The following is a 12,166-nucleotide window of genomic DNA, read 5'->3' on the forward strand; positions in this document are numbered from 1 at the left end:
TGATATATATCATACACAGCTACCATCTAAAACATCATGCATTTAGTTTGAAGTTTGCTAATTAACAATATATATCGTTTAGCAACCGCTGAACGTGTAAATACTGCAGAAACATATTATAAGAAGACGGTTGAGGCTAAGTTTTCGCTTGGTGGTTATGTCAGTAGCCAAAATATCAGTAGCCAACTGGCGCAGTGAAAATCCATGAAATTAACTATTCAGAGAATATAACACTTTCCAAAAGTCATTGTATGCTATGACATCCCAACTGAATGTGTAAGGTACCCGTATTTTTTACTATTAAGCACACTTGAAAAATTTTTACAGCTTATAGTAAACTATACATATCCAAAAATATAATAATATAATGATTTAATTTTGAAATACAAATCTTTTCTATTTACATTCACTTTTAAAAAAATGGATAACCATGAATGTACTTAAATGATTTTATAAAGAAGATGTTTTTTAATGAGATATAAATAAAATAATAAATAAATATTTAAAAAAAATTCATATAATTTAAAAATAATTATAATTAGTTCTTATTTGTATTTAAAAAAATTACAATCTTATTTTTTTTTTGCGACTTCGCATCTCTTCTACTTTAAATTCTTCACTCTTGTGAATACAAATTTCGATTAAAGTTAACTTAACATTGTTTTAGCGGGATATCCCTTTTCTAATTAGAGAAATCTCAACAGATAAGATGGTCTTTAATAATAAAGGTTAAAACTATATATTCAATATTAAAAATAATTCATAATTCTAATGCAGAAAACTATGGACCTTGAGTGGTCCATAAACACTAAAGTCAATGAAAAACACTACGCTAACATAGAGCTTTACAGAATAACATAGCGCTAAATCAAGTATTTATTAATAATTATGTTTTATAATATATATTGTAGTATCTCATGTGCTATTATAGTAGTATCTCTTATTGCTATATTTAAAGATGTTAAAGGTATGTAACTGGAGTTGATTAATCACATTGCTTTCATATAATATACGACTTAAACTAAAAGCAGTAGGTAGGAGAAAGCATTGTTACTAATATATGTTAGTTGTGGCAATTATTACTTAAATAAGTATTTTCATACTCTATTTACATTCTCTCCTATAAGATATATATCTTATTAATTTCTTTCTTTTTAATTTGCTGTTACTCTTATGCCGCCTTTGACAACTGCTTCTGCTGGCGGAAATCTACGACTTTGGTTAACATTGCTTTTGCGAGTGTTACTAATGTGTCCACTGGAACTCGAACTGGTGATAATACTACTGCTGATAGCACTCGGCGTGCCGCTGTCACTATTGCTGCGTTGTGTTTCCTCCAACGGCTTATATGTGCGTATACCAGAATTAGAGCGTACCGGCAACAGGGTTACAAGTTTAGGTGCAGTTTCAGTAGTGGAGGCCTCAGCGAAATGTGATGATTTCAACATTTCCTCATACTTTGTAGGATCGATTACTTCAACCTCTGCTTCACCGACTACGGGAATTGCTGCGCCGATTCCTTCAGATGAGTTGTCTTCCATAAAACTCGACATCGGCCGAATGAAAGGCTCCCTTTGCTTGACAAGCGTATCAGTCAATTGTTTACCAGTTGTTGTGGTGAATGGAGTAGTTTGTGTTGTCTTTGTAGTTGATTTTATGGTTGGCTTGATTCTGGTATCATTTTTTAATGTTTGCTTTAATTTATTTTGCGAGAATGGTGGCACCTTTGTTTGCTCACTTGGTGTGAATCCCAACTTCGAGGCTAGAGTGTCGAAAATAAGTGAAATATCTTGTATATTACTAGCGTTATTAATGCGTGTCTTTATGTCGTTAAGTGTAATATTTTCAGTTTTGCCAACATCTTCGGAAACCCAAGCTTGTAGTGTTTTATTAAATACCTTACGCACGTTACCGGCTTGACCGAAGCTATTTATGTTGGTATTATTTACGAACTCCCATTTTGAATGCGATGGAAAAAGACTAGAATCATCTAGAATGGTCGGTGGTTTCTTGTGTGTTGGGCGTACTCGATTTCGTTTTGTTGCTGGTGTTTTAGTAACAGCTACAGTAGGGGTAGTGGAACTAACAGATGTAGTTGTAGAATTCATTTCAAATTTATTTTGATTTACTCCTTGGTTAGTGGCAAGTCCAGCCTGATTTCGTTGTAAAATTATTTCCTTTAAATTTAAGAAATTTGGTTTTTTGACTGTAGTATTCTTGTCTTCAATTTTTTCTAATGGAGCTACTGTAACATTCTCTTCCGGTACAATTCTTGATTCTATTGCTTGCATTGTAGTAGAATTAATATCTTCTTTAGGTAAATTTAATAAATCCATAAAAAATTGGCCAATTGTGTCTGCTAGCTCAGAATTTGCTGTTGGTTGGTCCACAAGTTGTTCTTTCGACTCACTTAACTGTAGGTCTTCATCGTCCTTAATATTATTAACAGGTTTCAAAGAACTTGTTTCAATTGTTATATCTTTTATGGTCGTGACTTCTGTAGAAATTGCAAGATTGACAGCTTTAGTTGTATTATCTTGTTTTTTTGCTATAACTCCACCCCCTAAATGTTCGAACTTCTTATTGCTTTCATTAATAAAAGGTAAATCGTCATTTGCGACTACTGCATTTAATGGCTTGAATGGTGGAATTACTACATCATCAATTAGTGGTACCGGAAGTGGATGTGGTTGAACATGTGCACCAGCGCCTAATCGTTCAATACCTTCAGCACCAGGCATAAAGACAGGGTTTCCAAAACTATGATAAAACATCATATCTTGTGGGTTCGTATTTTCAGCACTAGAATCTGGTTTACGCAATGTTGTGGCGAAGAAAGTTGGCGAGTAAGGATCGAATGCTGCTTGAATAGCAGAAGATGGATTTTCAAGAGCGACGGACAAATCTATATCATCAATTCGGCGTTGAGGCGCATCTTTCGAAATAGATGATACAGAGGGCAGTGTAGGCATCGTTAATGTTGGTAATGTTTTTGTTGGGAATGCAGGAGGTGGACCAGGTAAAAGTTCGGGTACTTCTCTATGAATTGGCTTCCAAGGTTGAGTATCCAGAATTGGTATAGATGTGAATAAATTTGTATCCAATTTCGGCACATTGAAAGTGGTAGAAGGTGTTGTTATTGCAGGGAAATTAAATTCATTCGAGAAAATACTTTTCAATGTACTAGCCGCATGTGTTGTCGAAGTTGTTGTTGGTTTTGTAGTGGTGGTACTTGTTGTAGACGTAGTTGTCGTAGATGCATGGGTTGGTTTTTCAGTAGTCGTAGTTTTTTTAGTTGTACGTGGTCGAGGTGTTGTAGTGGTTGTACTTGTTGTTGTTGTAGTAGTAGAAGCCGTAGTACTAGTACTAGATGGTGTTGTTGTGGTTGTTGTAGTCGTCGTTGTCGTTGTCGTTGTGGTCGTTGGCTTAGTTTGCTGATGTTGCGGTATAATTGTGGTTAATTTTTCTATTGAGGGTTTTTTTGGTTTCACTCGTAGAGGAAATGGTGTAATAGCTTTTGGTGGTAAGCTGCTGTATGCTTTTGTTGGTGTAACCTTCTTACGTGATATATCCGCATCGGTTTTCGTTATTTCGAAAGAACCTTCAAATGAACCTTGAATGACCGGTGCATTTTCTACATCAATATCAGGTTCATCATCAACTGCATGTGGACGTTGAGTTATGCGTGGTTTTGCAGTTGTTGCAGATTTCGACATTAAACTGGGATTATTACCATTTTTCTTCATTAAACGTTTCTCCAATTGTGTTTGACTGGTTGGTACCGCCTGCTTAAAAATTTTCGATTAAAAGTAGAAATTTTAAATAAATTTTATATTTTTACCGCTTCTTTAAACAATGATGCTGACTTAACTATTTGCTCATCTAAAATGCGTTTGATTTCCACAGATTCTGCATCAATACGCAATGAACGATAAAGGGATTTAGTGGCCGTCGTTTCTAAAAATAATGATTCCTTAATGTAGTCCTCAACGCTATGTATGTGCCTATAAATTACATATTTAGAAAATATCTGTTATTCAAGAAAATGAGGAGTTGTTTGTAAAAATAGTTATATAATGAAAATGTATATATATAATGTAATATAATGTAAATTACATAAATAGTTAAAAGAAAAAAAATAGGTTAACAGCATTAAAAGTGACACTTAAACAACACAAAAGAAATCTCTTTGTCGACTTTGTTATTTATTATATGTAATCTAGACATATCCCAAATCACGACTTAAGTAGACTTTTTTCATAATTTTGATTGAATAAAATAATTTTAAGTCTAAGTTCTTGGTTCTCAAAATTTCAGATCCCAGATAATTGATTTCACATTTAGCTGTAACACGACAAGTGCAAACTATGAATCTACAACTTTTATATGGTATAGGTGGTATCACAATTTGTGCCTAAGTAGCCTTTGGTGTGCAAGACGGCTACCCCATCCTAACGTAACGTAACCTAACGTAACTCCTTAATTATGGAGTTTGAAATGCTGTTCCAAATTAATGAACCCAACTAGTTCTAGTATATATTAAACTTTACAACATATTTCAGAAATATATCACTTTTATATATTTTGCAAGCAAAAAAAAAAAATAATGCTTCTGTATGTCATAAAAGTGCAACATATATTTTTTGATGTTACACCATCAAATTGTAAGTTAAAAACAATTATTTTAAATTTTATGGAATAATAATCAATTATACATTAAGACTGAAAAGTTTTCGGAAATTCTCATTTAAAATTCGCGCGCTGTATATTTTTCGATATTTTAAGTTTATGTAGTTTGGCAGCCCTGTCCTTAATTACTATGCCAAAAATGAGCGCGATCTGTCAGACAGTTCGTTTACGGCAGCTGTTGAAACCAGTTCACCTCAGTAGTGCGTTGCGAAATGTCTTCGACGGTCGTACGACCGTCCTGAAAGGCTTTGTACCACTCATAAACTTGAGTTTTCGATAAAACTGATTCCCCATAAGCCTTTTGTAGCATTCGCAACGATTCTGCACACGAAATTCGTTCGAAACACAAAATTTGATGCAAACTCTTTGTTCAATATTTTTTTCCATTGTTTTTTTCGCAACGCACTACTGAGGTGAACTGGTTTCAACAGCTGCCGTAAACGAACTGTCTGACAGATCGCGCTCATTTTTGGCATAGTAATTAAGCTTAATTGCTGCCAAACTACATAAACTTAAAATATCGAAAAATATACAGCGCGCGAATTTTAAATGAAAATTTCCGAAAACTTTTCGGTCTTAATGTATTCATTCCAAAAAAAGGTAGCCAATTCTTTAGGTTGTCATATTGATCATCATCAATGACATTCTCCACAGAAAGAACGGAAGCATTCCCCAAAAGTTATTAAAAAGTTATTAATTTGAATATATTAACTCTACTGACGACATTTGATCAGTTTATGTTCATTATAACGATAAATGATATGGTGAACAGGCGAACGATAGCATCATATGTAATTCAAGTCCTCAAATCGAAAAGATTAGACTTAATAAATTGTGCAGACACCAAGAACGCAAATCCAAATTACAAGAGCATGTCTGGAAATGGTAACATAAAAAACTGCCTCCTGGAAGTAATGCGAAAACGATTATGGGGGAAATAAGTCTCACCGAAGAGAAGGTGTTTTAGTCCGTATACTATATACTAATGTTAAGGAGTCGAGCTCATCATTCCGACGGCGGTGTGTCTGACGGTGCATAAAGCATTCGACTTTCTCACTACAAAAAAAAACAATATGTGATATGGTTAAGAAATCAACTAAATATCGTTTTAAAGTAAGTTTTTATTTTTACGCAGCAAAGAAACATCTGGAACTACAACTTCTTGTCGCCTACAACGAAGATCCAGATACAAGTTTTTATAACTCATTTGAAGTCTTCATCGCATTTAGAAATTATATTTATTTAACCATATACGCATATAAGACTCTATGAGCTATATGGGCTTAAAAATGTTATTTCATTTGAAGTTAGTCCACAAATTGTTCTAAATATAAGAGTGTCTATAAATAAGAGTGTTGAGATCCTTTTTATTATAATAACAGCTAAACGTACTATTTAAATATAATTATCATGTATGCCTCAAAGACTGTTGAATATAGATGCTCTTCTTGTTCTAAATAGTCTCTATAAATAAGAGTGTTGAGATCCTTTTTATTATAATAACAGCTAAACGTACTATTTAAATATAATTATCATGTATGCCTCAAAGACTGTTGAATATAGATGCTCTTCATATATAACTGATTCAGCAAGATACGTTTGGATTCCGATTTACAGGGGTCCCATTTGACAACGAGTTTTAGTGAATTTAGAGGGGATTATATGAAATCAGGGAAAATGTATTTGAATGTCTATTGATTTGGGTCATACTAAGCAACCTACGACTTGGTGTTGCTTTCTTTTCAACTATTTTGTTAATTTGTATTAAGTACAAATCACCACAATTTATTTATTTTATTTTAATTATTTATTCGTATATAAAGTACTTACTGTGGTAGTTTTCTCACATCCAGAAATGTTCTAAAAAATACTTTTATTAGAGGTCCATCACCAAACCCCCAAATGTCAGTTCGTATCGGTTGTAAGCCATTATCTGTAAGCGCACGCTCCATAAAACGTTTATAAAATTCGATTTTTTGCTTATAAGCTGTCGTATGATTATTTTTTAATCCAGTCGAAAAAAGATCACCTTTTGCAATTCGAAAGGAGCCTTCGAACCCCAATACAGCTGTTAAAAGAAAAATAAAGCCTTAAAAACAAATACGTAGGAAAAAGCATATGCATCTTACGATCTTCTACATTCGATTTAATCGAACTGAAATAGAAAGCCAATCCGGCTATCGATATAACTGCCAAGAGAACGATAAATGCAGCTGTTGTAAGTATAATTGAAAAAGAGCGTGTCTTCTGATAGTGCGTATGCGTTTTAGCAGAAAACGTGGAAGGGGCTATATTACGACCATCACGCCAAATGCCCCACGTATTGTACCCATATTGACTATTAAGACTGTGCTCATTTGTATAGGAAGGTTGTTTGTTCATGTGATAATAAGCACCAAGCGTCGACCTTCTACCCAAAGTATTTTGGTATGTGTAGTCGTTGACCTAAAAAAAAAATATATGTAATTATTAGAAGTGAGTTGAATTGTTTTAATGTATTCAATTTATAAGAATCGCATAGAAAGTAAATAGTAGTTTAGCAAATGAAATGAAAATTTAAAATGAATATTATCTATCTTTAGATAAATACTTCACTCAATAATTTTTCAAAGTTCAGAGTTCAATATAAATAGTAAATAAATCAAATCATAAATAGTAATATAAAAGTAAACAGTATTTAGTATTTCTACTTAAATTAAATTTCAATATTCATTTGATTTTAGTTTGGAACTTAATACTCAATAAATTTATTGGATGCTAAATAAATTGACAATTTTTGACCAAAATTCTGCTTAATTCAGAGATACATTATGTAGTCTCCTTTAAGAGTGCTTTCCCACAATCCTCGCAATAGGTTGCATGGATTGTAGAGCGATTTATCTTTGGTCTCAAAACGGGCCTATTTCGGCAATCACTTCTTCATTGGTTCTAAACTTATTTTTCTTAGCATATTTTTTTTGATATGCGAGCAGAGAGTATTCGCTGAAGAGTACAACCAGCGAATACAGTGTATGGGAAAGCAATTCAAAGTATAATTCGTGTAATTTGGCTACCATTGATTAGTTAGATTCAATAGAATTATTTGCAGTAAAAGATTATTGTGTACAAGTTATGTCAAAACGCTGTAAATATGAGTGAATTTTTTATTTAAGTATATCAGTTTTTCCTATCGTGTGCTCACAGTCATTATCATTACTCTATGGAAGACTATTCACCATTGAATTCTGCATGCTTGAGTCTTTGAATTTTTTGTTTTATAGATGCTCTATACTAAAGTCCAACAGAAAATGAAGTCTATTAAAATAAATTATAATCGTTGTTACCTTTTCTTCATTCTTGCCAAATTACCTTAAGATGCCAACGTATCTAGAAGAAGAACTTGACGCGGCACAGACCGCAAAACCAAAAGCGCTGGATATGCCAAAGAAGGTCAAACAAGTCAATTGTAAGCTTAAAAACGGGTTTGATTGTCCAATTCGTGAGCTTAAGGCTTCATCCATTAACTAACCACACATCAAAGTATATGCCTTTGCAGAAGCCAAATTGATGCTTGCAGATACTTTTAAGTACATGATAGGCCATTAACCGGTTCCAACCAGTTTTTAATAGTATAAAAAATCTAACAAAACAATGTGTGTTCCATTCCTTGATTGCTAACTGATTATAAAGTCGCGTCAAAATTTCGCAGATTGCCTATCAATTTTAAACGAAAACTTATTGTTGAGCCAAATTATTCATTTAAGGTATAGAAAAAGATAAAATCTTTTAATATTTCGAGCAGAAGAATTTGCAAAAATGCATCCATTCGTACAACATGAAGTTGTGTTTCAGTCATTAAATCGAAATAAAAACTTGGTACTGAAGCTAGAATAAATTTCTAATTAAATGATTATAGACTAATTTTCCACATAGACAAAAAAAAAATTAGCAATTATAATAGGAATTTTAGCAAGGCATTGTTGGTTGAATCACCACCTAAATAAAGTGGGAATGCTTCCGATTCTTTACAGGTTCTGCAAAGAGGAAGTCTTAGAAGAATGCTTATGCACTAATGCATTAACGTAAGAAGGGCTAAAGAGTACATTTCACTATTGCAAAAAAGTACAAATACAACTTCTTATTGAAATGATAGGATTTAGAGTAAGTCACTTCTAATCCATGTAGAGGCAAATTTCGCATTTCACTTATGTATATACACGCTTAAATGGATGGAAGCGAAAACATCACTTAAATATATGCATGATTTGATTTTCTAGTATATTTGTTATTTTTTTCTGGGACTTATATAAAATAATGTAGACTTGTTTGATCTGTAATAGTAAGCGACGACAACGATTGCTGACAATAATAGTTGATAAGTAATAGGCTAAAGGACCTGTTCTCTAACAAAATTTTCTCCAAAATAATTTTTTTTCAAATTTATTTAAATACGCATTTTTTCTCCTTACATAAAACGCAAATTGACTTTACTTTAGTCATCTACTGTAATAAGTGTTCTATTGTGATAAAATGTGATGAAGTTGTTCAGGTGATTTTATATAAGTGTTGTTTGGGTCCTAGTATATCTTCCTGAAAAAATATATTACACTAGATTAAGTAATGGAAGTGTTATCTACTACACACAGGTATATCTATAAAACTGCCACTGTCAACTACGTGAAATTCATACGAATGATAGCTGTTTATATTAATTACAAGCCACCAGAAGTATTTGGTTCTAAGTTTTATGGAACAAAAGTTATTTGAAATGGAAATCACATGTAATAGTGTGATTGGGTTATATTTGATTGGAAAATCACAATCAGCTCAACCACTTCAAAGGGAATTAAATAGTTGTGTATGTATTATGAATCGTTATGGTGGTGGACGTGAAAAATACCTGAAATAGTTTGGATAGAGTAGGCTCAACTTAAACGAAATCCACGTTGTATTGGCAATCAAATGTCCAAAGATCTGAAAATATCCTAGCGGAACATCCAACGCTTATTCTAAAATGAACTCAAGGAATAAAACCTTACAAGTTTCAAAAGGCACAAGATCTTTCACCAAAGCAACAAAAAGTTAGACTCGAAAGAATAAAGAAGTTGTTGTATTTCCTAACACTGTGTTCTGTGATGAGAACAATTCCCCCATTGACCAGTTCATAAACTCTGACTGCTCAAAATGATCATGTTTACTTAGCTGAATGCACTGCCGAAAATTTGACACTACGAATAGGCATCTCTTCGATGGAAGAAATTTTCCATCTCAAGTAACGGTATGAGCATTGGACAGCTGTGACAGCAGATGGACGCCTACCAATCATTTTCATCGATCCTGGTGCCAAGTTCAATGCGATTTATTATAAGGAAAATGTTTTGAAAGTTGACAAAAAAATAATAATAATGACAAAAAATAATATTCCACACTTAATATTCATTCACACAATGGTTTTCGAATTCACCAGATACAAATCCGATGGACTATTCCATCTGAACCATTTTGGAGAAGTGAAGAGCAAGGTGAGGACTAAAAAGTATGCCAATACGAATGCGCTGAAAAAAGCCATTGTTGAGGAATGAAGCAATGGGTCAAAATACCCGAAGAACACATACGTGAAGCATGCAACTCATTTTTTAACCGATTGAAGGCCGTAGTCAAGACAAAAGGTAGCCACATCGAGCTAGAATGATTGGATTCTGAAATTTTGATGAATTTTAAAAATTTTTGTGATTTGAATCAAGAAAAAATAATTTAATAATAAAAAGTTATGGCCACTTGAATGGGTAATACTTTAATCACTTAACTCTGTATATTGCATTTGTTTTAAGAAAGTGCGAGTCTGAATGAGTGTAAGCATCCACAGAATTAAACAATTTCAGCGTTTTGTCTTTGATGTACTTTTACACACTCTTGATTTGCAAGCTATTATATAGGTGTTAATTTTTGATATGCCATGGTGCTTTGAACACACATTTCAACACTGTCTCCAAACGCTATCTCCAAAAACATAAAACTATAAAAGACACAACCATATAGTAGTTTAAGTCAAATTATTTGCTTGTAAAGTAGGGTTCTGTTTTTTACGCTCAACTTTTCTTGTTATTACCATATGTATATATGATTATAATAATTACGCAGACAGTGTTCTCTTTCAGTGTTCTTCCGCAAAATTTCAGATATTTTTTTTGCAAATAATTTAAAAAAAATTATGTTATAATTAATTGTAATCATAGTAATTGTTGATGACTATTTACAAACTTTTTTTGTGGCACTGCTTACTCCATGCTTACTACACTCTAAATTTTGTACTATGGATATACGTATCCATACTGATGAGTTTATCGATTAAATAGATATATATGCACACACATATGTACTCTAAATGAAAACTGGAATATCTATTTTTAATGTTCCTTTGGAGCAAAGGGATAACATGAACAGAGAAAAAACATGCTCTGCTTCAACAGCATTCCTTGTTATTTTTAACAACCATGTAATTACTTTGCCATTATTATCTTCTTTTTTATTCATTGAAATATACATTAAATCGACTAGGACATTACGCTTAAAAGTGCTTAAAAACGCTCCCCAATGATACATCAACATAATCATTGTGCATGTGTACCAAGTTGTTGGCTCCAACGTCTTCGTGGGAAGCAAAGCAATAGTAGCGTGAAGAAGAGTTACTGCCATTTCATACATCATTACTTTTATATCTAGATTTTTTTTGTTGTTATTAGATTTAAAAGATTTTAAGGTAAGAAAAAGTATGTTGTAACGATTTGCCATGTTAATTTCTAATTATATCTAAATACGAGTAAGTACATATATACACTAAACGTATGTTAAAAGAACAGATGTGACTACTCTTGTGCCTTTCCGTTGCCCATTACTTGCAGCAATTTTAAGCAATAATAAAGTTTCAAAGCAAACATAAAAAAAAAACAAAATAAAATAATTTTATTATTAAGTGAAAAAATCTTTTCAAAGACGAATAAAACGAATTTCTTATGATTTGTGATAGCGCATAATAGATACATTACCCCTCCCACCAAAGTTGTTCCAGCATCTTCTTAAATCCGCACTTACTAGCACCTATGCGGATTGTGCAGTTCATTCATTTCGCACAGTTTAATTGTTTTGTTCCAGCAGAAGTGAAGGCATGCGTTATGACAAACAAGCATGCAGAATGCATGATGCGGCATGCACCATGCTCCAAGCTCCATGCTCCATGCTCCATGCAGCATCACCATGTTAAGCATTTTTTTCTTATACGAGATCTTTATAGCAGATGTGAACGTTCAAAATATGTTTATGATTACTACTGTGGTTGCATAACTATCACATGGAAACACTCGTGCGGACACATAGACAATTTACAAAACTCCATTATATGAGCAGAACGTCATTATGAGCAATTTGAACATAATTAACATAATAAACGTAATTTTTGCTTAGTTGCACTTTTAGTTCAACGAACTGTGAGTTTGAAATC

At 32.9% G+C, this 12,166-nt stretch overlaps 1 protein-coding gene across 1 annotated transcript in view; it reads right to left on the reverse strand.

Moving 5' to 3' along the window:
* Positions 1-847: 847 nt before the first annotated feature.
* The window catches only part of LOC119689594 (cell wall protein DAN4), a 51,043-nt gene continuing 39,724 nt past the window's right edge, over positions 848-12,166 (reverse strand). The window contains exons 2-5 of the mRNA XM_038104460.1: positions 6,819-7,134; positions 6,520-6,757; positions 3,842-4,004; positions 848-3,785 (exon numbers count right to left, since the gene is read on the reverse strand). Of these exons, the coding sequence (XP_037960388.1) occupies positions 1,155-3,785; positions 3,842-4,004; positions 6,520-6,757; positions 6,819-7,134 (3,348 nt within the window). The 3' untranslated portion in view covers positions 848-1,154. The remainder of the gene's footprint in view (positions 3,786-3,841; positions 4,005-6,519; positions 6,758-6,818; positions 7,135-12,166) is intronic.

The sequence above is a fragment of the Teleopsis dalmanni genome, chromosome X (assembly GCF_002237135.1).
Source record: "Teleopsis dalmanni isolate 2A chromosome X, ASM223713v2, whole genome shotgun sequence".
Lineage (NCBI taxonomy): Eukaryota > Metazoa > Arthropoda > Insecta > Diptera > Diopsidae > Teleopsis > Teleopsis dalmanni.